The following is a 15,089-nucleotide window of genomic DNA, read 5'->3' on the forward strand; positions in this document are numbered from 1 at the left end:
CCCAGCCCCGGACAAAAGACAGAGAGCAGGGACTCTCTAATGTGACCGAGGGACAGGTGTGATGCAGGCCTGGCTCCCCTGTGGGTTTGGGGAGTGGGCCCTCTGGACTCATCAGACACAGTCTTTATTGTCCTATAATTTACTCTCTCCTCACACACGAGTCCTCACTCCCTCGCTTTGCAGACCTCAGAAAGCTGAAGTTAACTCCCTTGAGGACACAGCCAGTGTCAGACTGAGGACTCTGGCCTAAAGCTGGGCCCCTGCCTGGCGACAGGGCTAGATCTCGAGGCTCAGAGCTGAGGGTGGGAGGAACTGTGGGGAAGGGCCCCAAGGAGGTGTGTGGTGCAGAGGGATGGGTGTCAGGCCCTCACCTGTCTGTGAGTGGGGTGATGACCAGCCGTGGGGTGTTGCCCAGGTACTCATAGGAGTACTGGATTTGGGCGTCACAGATGTTGGCGAAGCAATGCTTCTTCTCCTCGTCCCATCGGTGCCGGAGCTGTGACTGCCAGGTGAAGGCCTGCGAGCTCTCCACCTGCAGAAGGAAGTGTGTATTGCCTCCAGGCCAGTTCCTGGGGCTCCTCCTCTCGATCCTAAGTACAACTGTCAACACCCCAGACTGTAGCCTGCTACAAATAGTAACTTTTGGAGTTGGGGAGTTGGCCCAGTCACTAAGAAACTTGCTGAGAGCCTAAGACAACCTGCGTTCAAGCCCCAGAACCCTTTTGTGGAATATAAGGTCAGCCAGTGTGATGGTGTGTGCTTGTAATCCCAGTGCTGGGGAGGTGCAGGCAGGAGGACCCCTGGGCTCCCTGGCTGGCCAGCCTTGCTTGCTGAGTTCCCGGTCAATGTGAGACCCTGTCTCCAAAAAGTAGTGGATGGTGCTTGAGCAACGATGTCAAAGGTTGCCCTCTGACCTCCACACGTGCACGCAAACAAACACATCTGCACACACAAAGGAATGGAAACTTCTGGTACCCTACTCATCTGACCTCTATGGATTGTGTGTGTGTGTGTGTGTGTGTGTGTGTGTGTGTGTGTGTGTGTAGGACAGCAACTTCCTCTGTCACCTCCCTAGGAAGAGGCAATGGTAGGGGCTGAAGTCCTTGGGTGTGTGGCCAGCCCCAAACCCAGTTCTCAGGCCCTCCCCAGCCCTCAGGGACAGGGGTGCGCCTGCCTTGGCAGTGATCATTTTGGCCACCACGTCTCGGGCGTGCACATCAATGGTGCAGATGGTCATGATCTTCATCCTGTCGCCAGGGCTGAGGTTTCCGATGAGTAGGGTGATGAGCGCGTTCAGCTGGCTGATCTGCAGAGAGAGGCGCCTGTGCTGGGATCCTGCCTGGAGCCGCCACAGTCAGGTGGCCATTGGGCTGGAAACGGGGGATGGGGGGGGGCTGGTCACAGAGAATGACCTCTCTGTGACCTGTGTGTGTGTGTGACAGTTCACCAGCCCTTGTTTGCCACAGCGAAGAAATTGAAAGGTTCCTCCCCTGCCAGGAGGGGAGACCATGGACCCCTTAGGAGAAGGAACCTGTACTCGCAGTAAAGGCAGCTGCCTGTAAATCGGGCATGATGGATCAAGTTACATGTGAGGCAGGCTCTGAGGCTCTGTACCAGAGACAATGTCGCCCATGGCCCTTGGGAGACTCATCAGTCAGCCGCTGTCCTTGTAAGACAAGGACCGGAGGTCTGATTCCCAGATCCATATGAAGAAGTGAGGTGTGATGGCTTGTAACCCCAACACCAGGAAGACAGAGACAGGAGGATCCCTGGGGCTCACTGGAGAACCACCCTGGCCTAAGCGGCAAGCTTCAGTTTCAGACCCTGTTTCAAATACAAGGTGGACAGCACCCCAAGGAAACACCTGAGGTTTACACACACACACACACACACACACACACACACACACACACAATTTTTAAGCCAGTGTTGGTATGTGATTTCCAGAGGAGACTCTGAGTTCTGTATGTCTGAGGTTGATAGTGCATTGCTGCATGATTGCCTCTCTCTCTCTCTCTCTCTCTCTCTCTCTCTCTCTCTCTCTCTCACACACACACACACACACACACACACACACACACACACACACAGACGGTGAACACCTTGTAGAAGGGGCCTGTGCTGCCTACTTTTATGTCAGTTTGACACAAGCTAGAGTCATTTGAAAGTAAGAGCCTCAACTGAGAAAATGCCCCACCAGATTAGCCTGTGGGCAAGCCCACGGTTCAGTTTCCTAATTAGTGATTGATGTGGGAGGGCCCAGCCTGCGGGGGTTGGTGCCACCCCTGGGCTGGTGATCCTGGGCTGTAGAAGAAAGCAGGCTGAGCAAGGCAGGAAGCAGCTCCCCCCTCCATGGCCTCTGCTTCAGCTCCTGCCCTGACTTCCCTGGCCAATGGACTACAGACTGCAAGCTGAACTTAACCCTTTCCTCCCCAGGCTGCACCTCCCGTGGTGTTTTTCACTGCAGTAGAAATCCTAATTAATACAGGGGCTTTGGCTGCTGCCTGGCAGTTTCAGGGCCCAGGGCTCCCCTACCTGCTTTTTGTTGTAGTCTTTGATAGCATTTTCGTACCCTTCCTCCAGCCTCGCGAACGCCAGGCCCACCTCAGTCGTCCACCAGATCTGTGTGCACGTTAGTGCCACCTGTAAACAACTCAGGGCATGAGAAACTGTTCTTTATGGATAATGAAATGAGGTCATAGCTGGGCAGTGGAGGCGCACAACTTTAATCCCAGCACTCAGGAGGCAGAGGCAGGCGGATCTCTGTAAGTTTGAGGCCAGTCTGGTCTACAGAGAGAGTGCCAGGACAGCCAGGGCTGCACAGAGAAACCCTGTCTTGAAATCCCTCACGCCCATGCCCCCCAGAAAAAGAAAAAAGAAAAAGATGGGGTCATGAGGCTGGTCAGAAAGCTCAGTGGTTAAGAGCACTGGCTGTTCTTCCAGAGGACCTGGGTTGATTTCCAGCACCCACATGGATGTTCCTAACCATCTGTAAGTCCAGTTCCAGGGGATCTGACGCCCTCTTCTGGCCTCCAAAGGCACTGCATGTGGTACACTCGCATACACACAGGCAAAACACCCATACACATCAAATAAAAATGAAAAAAAATTAAAAGACCTCATGCCAAGCAGCTAAACCCATTCCCAACAGACAGAAGGTAGCCTGGGGCCTTGGAGCCACAAGAAGGTCCCCATGGAGCTGCAGTGTCCTGGGTCCCATCCGTGACAGACCTGGGCTGGGTAATCGAAGATCCATTGTTCCCTCGGCTTTTCCTCATATGTCACCACAGCTTCTGGGATTTCGTGGCGCAGCGTGGCGCACATTCGGTCCAGCACCCGATTCAGCCACACTTCCACCTGGGGGAAAGAGCTCACGCTGACCTCGCAGGGCCCCACACATCTTGTCCCAGTGATTTGCACACCCGAGGCAGGTAAGTGTAGGGGTAACTCAGCAGCCCAAGACCCTGCCTGTCTCGGCTTTCACACATTCCTTTTCCAAAAAAGCAGCTGGCCACCTAGGAGCTCCAGCCATGTTGAGTTTCACTCAAACCCCTCTCTAGACTGAACCACCAATCCTCTCATCTATGGCTAGCTAGTAACTTCCTTCCTGTAACCAAACACATCCTGGATCTAGAAGCGGTATACCAGACAAGTGTGGGCCGGTCTACAAGTGGTACACTGGACCCACGCCTTTAGTCTCAGAGCTCAGGTGGCAGAGGCAGGGGAATCTCTGTGAGTTTGAGGCCAGCATGGTCTACAGAGCTAGTTCCAGGACAGGCTCCAAAGTCACAGAGAAACCCTGTCTGGAAAAACCAAAAACCAAAACTAAACAAACAAAAAAGAATCAGCCCCTGGGAGAGTTCTCTTGGTGAAGGGCAGGGTGCCCTGGAACGGGTTCACCCCAAGAGAAGGACCCGGCTCCTCCTAGACCTTTATCCTAACCTTTATGTACCTGTGACCACACCTAGCTGGGCGTGGTCAGCAGTAGATGTAATCAGGGTCTCTCCCAAATCCAACCACTGTGGGCCAGTTTAGAAGTGGTACACCAGAGTCCAGTGTGGACCAGTTTTGGGAGCATAGGCACCAGAATGTGTCATCTCAGTCAACTTTAAGGGGAAATACCCTGTTAACTGTCTCATGGGTTTGCACGATTGGGCACACACATAATCGAAATCAGGGACATGGCAAAGGATGTGTGCAGTGAACAACAGTCTACATGACCCAAGCCTGTCAGTCAAAGCAGAAAACCACCCCATCCCACCCCTAACAACTCCTCCTCCAACTGGATCCACAAAAGGAAGCTATGGGACACAGCCAGTGTTCTGAGCCATCCATCTTTGTGCCGGCTGACCCTGCTGTACCTGCTCTACACCTCTGCTTTGCTTCCCAGTAACATCTGCTCCCCCACCCCAGCCTCTTTGTATGCCTGTCAGCTTCTTCAGCTCTTCCAACAAGATGCCAAGAACTTGGAAGCTTGGTCCAGGCAGTGACCACCAATAACATGTTTGTCAGGGGCAGAAATCCTAAGGTTTTCATAGAACAGTAAAAAATGACCCTCCTGTGGCCAGTGAGATGGCCCAGTAGGTAGAGGTGCTTGCTACATAAGCCTGGTGACAGGTTACCCCTAAATCCACATAAAAGTGGAAGGAGAGAACCAACTACACAAGGCTGTCTTCTAATCCCGGCTTGTGTACCGTGACACACACACACACACACACACACACACACACACACACACACACACACTGATAATTAGATAAAGTGTTAAAAAAAAGTCCCCAATGCCAACACACTTAAAAATCACATTAGTAAGCCAGTGATACCCTTATGGAATACACAATTATCCCTAAATCAGAGAAGGAAGCAGGAAAAAAGTCTATCTCAGAGGGAGACTGACTACCTTTCTCTGTCCTGGGGCCCTGGACTCACTCCAGCACCACAGAGGGAAGAAGGAGCACAATCCTCCATGGCTGCAACTGGATGGAGGAATAGAGTCTTCGAGGGGGAGGGAGGTGGACTGTCTTTTAAATGGTCATTACCATGAGGGAAACTTGCCCCCATAAGGGGACCCTGCAACTGCTCAGAGTCACCCTGAGAGGGGACAACGTGAAGCTGCCTTTTGTAGCCCCCACCCCCAGGAAATAGGGGAGACACAGGCTGTAAAAGCTGATCTCCAGAACTCCCCCATTCTTGTGTGAGTTTCTGGCTTACCCCTCATCACATTTCTCTCAGGCCAATGGCCAAATTTTCTCAGTGGCTGGCGGGGTCAGAAGATGGACAGTGAGGTATGGGAAGGGCCAGCAGGAAGCCTGCTGTCAGCAGAACCAGGCAGCCCAAGTGGGGGCGATGTGCTTGCTGGGAAGAACCAGGACCCCAAGACTGCCCTGAACCCCCCAATGCACCATGACCACTTCCTGGGACAGGGGCTGGGACTGGCGGTTCAGATGGCATGGCCCCGTTCTGCACCAACCATAACAATTCATTGACATGGGCGAACCTGTCTCCTTCCTTCTCCTTTAACCCTCAGATGCATGCCACCCACTGTAGGAAGGGTGTTTTGTAGATTCTATCGTGAAGTCTCCGAGTTGGGGTCAGGGAAAGGGCTCAACAAATAAAGGTACTTGCTGCCAAGCCTGGCAATGCTTCAGTCCCCCGGGGCCAACATGGTGGAAAGAGAGAGCGGACTCCTGAAAGTTGACCTCTGACCTCCACCACTATACTTGCACTCCTACACAGACACAGACACACAGACACACACACACACACACACACACACACACACACACACACACACGCAGACACACACACACACACACACACACACACACAGACACAGACACAGACACACACACAGACACAGACACACACAGACACACACACAGACACAGACACAGACAGACACAGACACAGACACACACACAGACACAGACACACACACACACACAAATAAATAAATACAGTTATAAATCACTTTTTTTAAAAAAGAGAGGTTCCCAAGCATTTCCTTGAGAGGCAGATGAGAAAATGACAGCAGGAAGCCTGTACTGCCCCTCCCCCCAGGCTCACCTGGCCCGAGAGGTCACACTCCCTGTCAAAGTCCACGAACTCGTCCTCTTTGCTGTACATCCCCAGCCCAATCTTGACTGGTTGTCCACTGGCATCCAGACGGAACTTTAGCTTACACAGACTGTCGAAGAGTTTAGACAGGTGGCGGCTCACCTAGGCGGAGGACCCTGGAGTTGCTGATGGCTCCTGGCTGCATCCAGGGGTGTTAAGCCCTTTCTCTTCTATCTATCCTTTACTCTTTTGTCTTGCCAATATTTGCCCCATCTTTGACTGATGTCGAGTGTGGCTCAGGCAACCATAAGCACAGGCAAGACCCGGCCTTGGGCAGGAACAGTTACCAAAGCCTCCATCGAGGTTCCCGGCATGTCCCCTTCTCCCTGCCTATCCTCTTGTTTTATTGTTGAAATGAAACAGAGCCATTTCTCTCCCCCTGGTTCACTATCCTCTCTTTCCAGGAGCCCTGGGAAATGTCTCTTTAGATTCCCAGGGTAAGCCTTAGGGCAAAGGTTATTAGGGCCACATAGAGAAGAGCCCAGAAACAGCTCAGTGTGTCTTTCACGTGCCCAGGAAGCCCCCAACTTCTCACCCACTCTATAGAAGGAAAACAAGCAGAGATGGGCCAGGTGACTTGCCCAAAGCCACACTGTGTGCAGAGGGCCTGGTGGGTTTGTCCTCCAGCCCAGGGCTCCTAGGTGCAGGGTTTTGCACAGCTGGGGCTCTGTCTACCTCCACAGGGTCGTTTCCGTTGGAAAGAATGTCCAGCAGGTCAGCAGAGGAGACAAAATAGAACCTTGGGAAAGCCAGTCTCTTCGTCTCCAAATATTCAGCCAATGCCTTTTCACACACGGCCAGGCTAAGAGGAGAGGAGGGAGAAGGGGCTGGTTGGCCAGCCTGCCCTCTCAGATTACTGAAGGCATCCAGCCTTTTCTCCATAGACCCAGATGAACTCAAACTCTAGCCAGATGCCCCCATTCCCCACCAGCTCTGACCACACACAGGGCTCCTAATCCACCTCAGGTGTGGAATATCATCAGCCTGTGCCCTGTGCCCTTGCCCAGCAGGGGGCACATGGCTGTGCCCCATCAACACCTCTGCTGGACACACGGGGACGGACGGGGACCCACCTCTTCTTCAGCATCTCCAGTTTATCATAGAGACCCGGTTTGTTGGTGGCTTCCACCACGTTTGGTGTTTTCACAGCATCTGCCATCAAGGCCTTGGAAGAGAAGGGGGGGACGGAGGTGTTGGAGCCCCTCTGGCCTCCAGTAGCCATTTCTGGGAACACCCAGAGGCTGGGCTCACCTTGAACTCCTGGTCGATGCCATCAAAGCGCTTGGAGTCTTCTGGGAGCTGGGCCCTGATGTCTTCTGAGCCAATGAAGATGCTTTCCAGGTGGCCCCAGGTTCTCTGCACCTCAAACCAGATGGAGATGACGGAGTCTGCCGTGGACAGCTTCTGCTGCCAGCTGGTCACCTCCTTCAGGAAGTGGGACAGGTACTTGGACATCATCAGGTTCTGCAGCTGCACCTGGTTGTCTTCCAGGGTCTCCACCAGCACCTCGTCCGACTTGAGCATCATGGTGCCCGTTCTCGGGTGTGGCTCATGCTCAAATTCCATGGTGGTCCAGGTGCTGTCCAGGGCTTTCAGTATCTTTCCGGGAAACAGAAATAGGGGGTCATTTTCAATGTCAAATGTCACCCACAGGCTCACAGGTCTATGCACCTAGTCCCTACCCAGTGCTGCAGTTTGGGACAGCTGTGTAACCTTTGCTGGAGGAGGTGACGCCCGAGCTGGAGGGGGTGACGCCCAAGCTGGAGGGGGTGGGTCACTTGAGGTTTTATAGAGCTGCCCCACTTGTGGCTCATTTTCTGCTTCACTGTGGGTTCACTGTGACAGGCAGCCACCCGCTCCTGCTGCCATGCCTTCCCCATGGGGGACTGCACACCCCTCTCTCCCTATCGTGTAAGCCAGAACAAACCCTTCCTTCCTTAAATTGCTTGTCACAACAATGAGAAAAAAATAGCTTAGTTCACAAGCATCGAGCATCCAGGGTGGCAAGCTCAGGGAGGGCTCAAAGCTCCTGGGACTCAGAACAAAAATCAGGTGCACACTGACTTCTGAGCTGAAGGCATTTTTGAAACAGCAGGCGCTAAGTTCACGCCAACCTCCATCCTTGTTTAGGGCTTTTTGAGACAGGGCTTTATTTACTAGGTAGCCTTAGCCAGCCTCCGACTCACAGAGATCCACCTGCCTGCCTCCTGAGTGCTGGGATTAAAGGTGTGTGCCACCACTGCCCAGCTACTTATGTTTGTGTATGTGAGCGTGTACCTGTGTGTGCCTATGTATGCTGGGTGCCCATGGGGGCCAGAGGAGCGCATCAGACCCCTTGGAGCTGGAGTCACAGGCAGCTGTGGGTGGTGAGTCTACACTCTGGTCCTCTGATAGAGCAGTAAGCCCTCGTGACTGCTGAGCCACCTCTGCAAACCCCGATCCGTTTCATAGATCAGGGGATTCATTCCCAGGTGAGTGGTGCCCCTGGAGCCTCCTAACAGTGTACTGTTGTGTGCGTGGGAGAGACCATCCAGGAGTGGGGCTATCTGAGGATGCTGAGTTCTGCAGGTAGTGGGTGACTTCTCTGTCTTGAGCTCTGCAGGGAAGGCTGCCAGATCTTCCAGAGCCACAGGCTGTCTGAGGTCAGCCCCCCCCCTCATCCTACCCCCAGGCACTGAGCCTATCAGACAGTCCCAGGATCCTCTGGGGAGAAACACACACACACACACACACACACACACACACACACACACACACACACACACACACACACGGTGACTACCTTCTCCATCCCTGATTCCTTTACGGCCTTGTCCACAATGTTTCGGACCTCATCCTCATACTTGTGGAGGTTGAGTTGCAGCAGGTCAGCCAGGGTGGTTTCTTCTGACATTTCGAACTTCACCTAGGGAAAAAGCAGGTGTGCTTCCTATGAGGCCAGGTGGACTGCAGCAGCAGGAAGAAGGCTGCTGGGCCACGCTTTGATCCGTCACTCAGGAGCTCTGTGACTCAGGCTGATTCCTGCTCTAAGCATCACCCCCAGATCCCTCTGGAGTGGGGTGAAAAGTGTACACACACCAGAACACAAGTTCACTTAGGATCTCAGGGCGTGACCTGTAGATGTTGAGGATCTCAGGATGAGGTCGCCCTGGATCTCCAGGTGCACCCCAAGTCATGTGGCAGGAGAAAGAAGTCACAGCTGAAGGAGGTCACAGAGCTGATGACGGAGGAATGTGGTCCCAGACCGGCAAACTCATAGAGCCCTGGAAGCTGGGAGTGGCTGAGGAGGAGCCTGGTTCTGGAGCCTCCTTACTGACATTTTCAGAACACAGAGAGCGCGAGCACGGCTCGGTTGCTGAAGCGGCCCACACTGTCAGGGCAGCCCGGAGATAGGTCCATCCTGCCCGGAGCTTCCGGGCAGCCAGCGGCGGGTTATTGATTTTCCACTAACAAGACGGTATGCTGCGGTCACCCCACCGCTATGGTTTGGATCTTCAGGGACACCCCAAAGCCCATGTGCTCAAGGCTTAGTTTCCAGGCCGAGGTGCCAGAGAAACGGTGGGACATTTAGGAGGTGGGGCCTAGCAGACAGCCTCCGACTGTGAATCAAAATAAACCCTTTCTCTTTTATAATGACCTCAGGTGCTTTGTCACCAACAGAATGCTAACACACCTGCCCCGTCCTCACTCAGTCTCACATCCCCAAGTCCATATTCTCATGGTCACAAAGACAGGTTTCTGAGCATGGATTCTGAGTCAAGCAACAAACGGCTCATCTACTGATGGATCTGACACAGTTAATCACCTTTAGGGAAATACCCACCATGTCCCACTATACCTTAGGTGTCCCATTCATCTTTCGGCTGCACATTTTATTCTTATTTGCTTTTATTCTTTCTGTGATAGTTATATCACTACACAACCCAGGCTGGCCTTGAACTCTTAATCCTGTTGACTGAACCTCTCCAGTGCTGGGATTGCTGGCACATGCCACCTTCCTCACTTAGCAGAGCATCGTGGTTGCTTGTCAGAGCCCTTGGGATCTCTCATAGCATGCTTGGGTTGGGGGCTAGAGTCTGGAAAACTTTGGGTCTTACAGCCTGGGAGCCACCCTCTTGGGAGCAGGCACTCTGAGACCCGAATATGACCCTTCTAGGAGGGGTTCCCCGAAGGACTTGGCGGGGCCTAGTGGCAGGAACCTAGGTTTTGAGCCCATGCTGTGCGCTTCCTGCCTGTGTCTCTGTCTCACAACCTTGCCCTCATGCTTCCTTAAGCACCTGAGTCCATTCCACCCCTGCCCGCATCTGTCTGTCCTTGTCCTTGTGTCTTTCCTGGTGGCTAGCTACTAAGACCCAGGCAAATCTAGTGTTTTTTTCTCTGCTCTCCTCTTGGATGTGGCTTCCTCCTCCAGGCGCTGTGAATCGTCAGGGCTGTACACACTTGTCATTGGAGTGCAGTGATGATGGCTTGGACAACTCACCCCTAAACACTGGGCTGAAGGCCACCGAGGAGACACAGAAAAAGTTCCCTGCCCTTGGTTGTTTGCCTCAAAGCAGGGCATCAATTTATCAAGGTGCCCTGAGTCCCTGGGAACTACCCAAGATGACTCTAGACCTCACTCTCCTAGCAAGAGCACTGGAGGAGCTTATAGAAGGCGTCTGTCATAGGTTGCTCTGTTCCCCAAACCTGTGAGCCCCCCACACTCCCCAGGTCCCACTCTGCCATCTCACAACTTCTCTAAAATGTGCCTGCTGAGAGAGTCTAAGCCTGGTGCCACATCCCCTCCAAGGTTCTGGGCTCTGTGGGCAATGGGCAATGGGCAAGCTCACTCACAAACTCCTGTTGCACCCTGTGGTGGTTTGAAAGACAATGGCCCACAAATGAGTGCCATTATTAGAAGGCGTGGCCTTGTTGGAGGAAGTATGTCACTGCAGAGGTGGGCTCTGAGGTTTCCCATACGCTCAAGCTATGCCCAGTTTCAGTTCACTTCCTGTTGCCTGCAGATCAAGATGTAAACTCTCAGCTCCTTCTCCAGTACCGTGTCTGCCTGCACACTACCATGTCCCGCCATGATGATGGTGCACTGAACTGTCAGCCAGCCCCAATCAAATGGCTTCCTTTCTAAGAGTTGCCATGGTCATGGTGTCTCTTCACAGCAATAGAAACCCTAGGACGGAAGTTGGTACTAGGGGCTGGGGTAGTGCTGTGATAGGCCTGACCATCTTTTTGTTTGACAGAGTATGGACCTTGGGGCTGTGGGTTAGGAAAGCAGTTGAAGGCTTTAAGCATTGCTTAATGGGCCACACTGATAGGAGCATGGAAGACGGTGGTGCTGAGTGTGATTTGATGAACTGTGCGAGCCTGGCTCAAGAGGTTTCAGAGGAGAAGAATTTTAGTATGTTGCCTAGAGAGCATTCTTGTGAAACTTTGGTGAAGACTGTGGCTGCGATTTTGCCCTTGTCTGAAGAGTCTGCCTGAAGCCCCTCAGCAATTAATGGCTGCTGGGGAAGGAGAGTCATTTTCTTCAGGGGTGTGGTCACTGGTCAGTTACCTTTGCTCTAGCTTAATAACCCCACACCCATGCTCGGGGAAGCACCCCTAAATGAACTCAGTCATGATAAATAAAACAAGCAAACAAGAAGACATGAAAATAAGGGGGGGTGGGCTTGGGAAGAAAAAGGGCTCAGTAGGAGGGGTGAGGGATAGTTAATAGCGGGAATAAAGATGGCCAGTATACATTGTATACCTGTATCGAGTCACAGAATTTAAAAAGAGAAATACCCACAGAGCTGAAGGCAAGCATGGGCTCCCTGAACTCTGAGCCCACATTACAGAAGGGGGGGGGCATGCCTGGCTTTGTCAGCCTCAAGCACTGACAAGTCACCCCACCTCCATCACTGGGGCAGCTCAGGCTAGCCCCACGACTGCCAGCCGCCACCCAGCCGCCAGGTGAGTGGTACCTGGGTGGCCTGCATGAGCTGCTGCCAGTGGCGGTCTCGGATGGCGGGGTTCTGCAGCTCGCTGACGGCGCGCAGGGAGGTGATCATGTTTTTCACGGTGTTGTCCAGCCCCACGAAGGCGTCCCAGGTCTTCATCTCCTTGTCCAGGGACCGCACGTCCTTGGCAAACTTCTTGCAGTCAATGTCCATCTGCTCCACGTTGATGTCCTTCCACTTGGTGGTCTTCCAGTCGTCGATGCTGGTGTTGACCTGCAGCGAGAGCGTCCTGAGTCACACACACACGCACACACGCACGCACGCACACGCACGCATGCACGCACACACAGCAACACGCACACGTACGTACACGCCATGAAAGTAGGGGGTCAGAAGCGGGGGAGGAGGGAGGCAGTACATGGAGGGAGGTGATATTGCACAGAGCAAAAGCCCAACTGCAAAGGCCTCTGGGAAGTGGCCCCAGCTAGGGTCCTTTGGGAAGCTGCATTCTTATAGCCAGAGGTCCCCTCTTGGTGCCCTTACAGCCACCGGCAGAGTCCCCGCCCCGCATGCATCCCACAAGGCCTGGCTGCCTCACCATGACAATCATGTCCCAGAGCTCCTTCAGCAGGCGGACCTCCTTGTGGCAGGCCTTCAGCTGCTTGTAGTCCGGCACCGTGACCTCGAACAGGCCGGCGGACTTACACAGCGCCTCCATGACGCTCTCCATGGCCGAGATGCTTTTTTGTTGCTGGGATGTGAGGGGAGGGGACCTCAGGGGGCTGCACCAGTCTGGGTGTCCCCAAAACTATGTGCCCTGTCCTGCCCCCATTCCTGCCTCCTTTCTCCCCCCCTCAATGTCCCAGTAAATCTTCTCTGTCCTCCAGCCACACCTTCCCCAGCCAAGAGATCAATGCCCCAGCCAAGGTGGCAGCTGCCCTGTGGGGATGCCCCGCCCTGTGGGGGATGCCCCGCCCTGTGGGGGATGCCCCGCCCTGTGGGGATGCCCCGCCCTGTGGGGATGCCCCGCCCTCCGGGATGCCCCGCCCTCCGGGATGCCCCGCCCTCCGGGATGCCCCGCCCTCCGGGATGCCCCGCCCTCCGGGATGCCCAGCTTGTTCTCTACAGATTCAGGTCTGTGAGGCAGCCTGTGAGGCTCGCGGGAGGCCTGTGTGTGTGACCACCGGCTCTGGCGGCCCGGAATAGCTCTAAGCAGTGTCATAGAGTGGAGGCTGTGTGGTTAGGAGGGGGATGCTTGATTCCGCATGTCCGCACGTACACATGTATGCACACGCACACGAGCCAGTCCCAGGCACGCACGCACATGCTTGGCTTGAGGGCAGTCCCATTTAACCCGTGTCCCTAACCCGTGTCCCTATCTGCCAGAGCAAAGACTTGAGAAGAGACCAGCCCTCCAAGAGTTCCCAGAGCTGCCAGAGGGATCTCACCACGAGGCATCAGTACCTTATTCAGAGACTTGTAGGGCTCGGGGTCACTGAAGGAGAAGGGGGCCTCACGTCTGAACTTTTCCCTGAATTCGTGCTGCTTGAGCTGCAAGAAAGCAATGGAGGGGGCACACGGCATGCTTGGCTCACACACATAGCATGCTTGGTACACACACACACACACACACACACACACACACACACACACACAGGGCATGCTGGGCTTAGAGCATCCCAGCATGCTGCACCCACCGCATGCCCCCAGCCCTAGCCTGGGCCCCCTCTCAAGCTACCTCAAACTGCTGACACTTGCGCCGCAGGATGTTAACCTCGTTGGCCTGGAGGGGTGACACATTCTGCTTCACCTGAATGGCCAGTTTCTTGGTGTGGGTCCACTTCTCCGGCAGCTCCTGTGGGAGGCAAAGGCCAAAGAGGTCTCTTTCCATTTTGCCTTGGAGTTATCTTATTTCTTTTCTTTTTTTGTTTTTGTTTTTGTTTTGTTTTGTTTTGTTTGAGACAGGGTTTCTCTGTGGCTTTAGAGTCTGTCCTAGAACTCACTTTGTAGACCAGGCTGGTCTCGAACTCACAGAGATCCACCTGCCTCTGCCTCCCGAGTGCTGGGATTAAAGGCGTGCGCCACCACCTCCCTGCTGTTATTTTATTTCTTTAAGTATTTAATGTGTCTGAGTGTTTGCCTGCATGTTGATTATGTGAACCCCATGCATGCTCTGCCCGGAGAGGTCAGGGGAGGGTGTGGGATCCCCTGGAACTGGAGTTACAGACCGTTGTGAGCTGCCATGTGGGTGCTGGGAACTGAATCCAGGTTCCTCTGCAGAAGCCATCTCCCCAGGCCCTCGTGTCCCTTTTTAGACTCTGCTATGAGTCTCTCCTGAGCCTCTCTGCCAGGCTCAGGAGAGACTTCTAACATAGCACAGAGTACTCATGTCGTTCCCACTCATCCCCGGAGTGGCCAACTGGGAAGGTGTGCCCTCTATCAACCAGAACCTTTTTCTACTCTTCATCGTGTTCATTGGTCTGAAACCTGTCTATACTGTATACTCTGTGTGTGTGTGTGTGTGTGTGTGTGTGTGTGTGTGTGTGTGTGTGTGTGTGTGCGTGTGTGTGTGTGTGTATGGATGCCTGTGTGCCTAAGTATGCCTTTGTGCATGTGTGTACCTGTGTAAGTGCCTATATGGACATGTGTGCATGCGAGCACTTGTGTGTATGTTTGTACGTGTGTGCCTGTATACCAGTGTATAGTTTTAATCCTTTTGTCCAGGCAGAGAGAGGTCTGTGTATGTCCCACTGTCAGGCTAAGGACCCAGCATCAGAAGTTAGAAAACAAGTGGTAACATCCAGGCCATTGAACCTCCATAGGCAGGATGAGGCATTCCTACTCAGCCCACCTTATGTGGGACCCTTACACCCCCAGCTGCCCCCTCGCATGGCCCGGAAGCCCCTAGGAACTGGCCACATGCTTCAAGCCCCATGGCTTCAACTGGACCTTGGGGTGGGGGGCTGGAACAGGCACAAGCCTGTTGCTTAAGGTTCAGACCCAATCAACTCTGGGGCCCTCTATAGCACAGGGTCA

General features: G+C 53.8%; 1 protein-coding gene across 1 annotated transcript in view; it reads right to left on the reverse strand.

Annotated features, from left to right (window-relative positions):
* The window catches only part of Dnah17 (dynein axonemal heavy chain 17), a 110,801-nt gene that overhangs the window by 64,988 nt on the left and 30,724 nt on the right, over positions 1 to 15,089 (reverse strand). Inside the window, 13 exon segments of the mRNA XM_035448176.1 lie at positions 327 to 532; positions 1,175 to 1,306; positions 2,536 to 2,643; positions 3,232 to 3,357; positions 6,067 to 6,219; positions 6,793 to 6,919; positions 7,191 to 7,282; positions 7,369 to 7,716; positions 8,900 to 9,022; positions 12,078 to 12,326; positions 12,652 to 12,804; positions 13,518 to 13,604; positions 13,792 to 13,908. Coding sequence (XP_035304067.1) covers positions 327 to 532; positions 1,175 to 1,306; positions 2,536 to 2,643; positions 3,232 to 3,357; positions 6,067 to 6,219; positions 6,793 to 6,919; positions 7,191 to 7,282; positions 7,369 to 7,716; positions 8,900 to 9,022; positions 12,078 to 12,326; positions 12,652 to 12,804; positions 13,518 to 13,604; positions 13,792 to 13,908 — 2,021 coding nt within the window.

The sequence above is a fragment of the Cricetulus griseus genome, chromosome 7 (genome assembly GCF_003668045.3).
Source record: "Cricetulus griseus strain 17A/GY chromosome 7, alternate assembly CriGri-PICRH-1.0, whole genome shotgun sequence".
Lineage (NCBI taxonomy): Eukaryota > Metazoa > Chordata > Mammalia > Rodentia > Cricetidae > Cricetulus > Cricetulus griseus.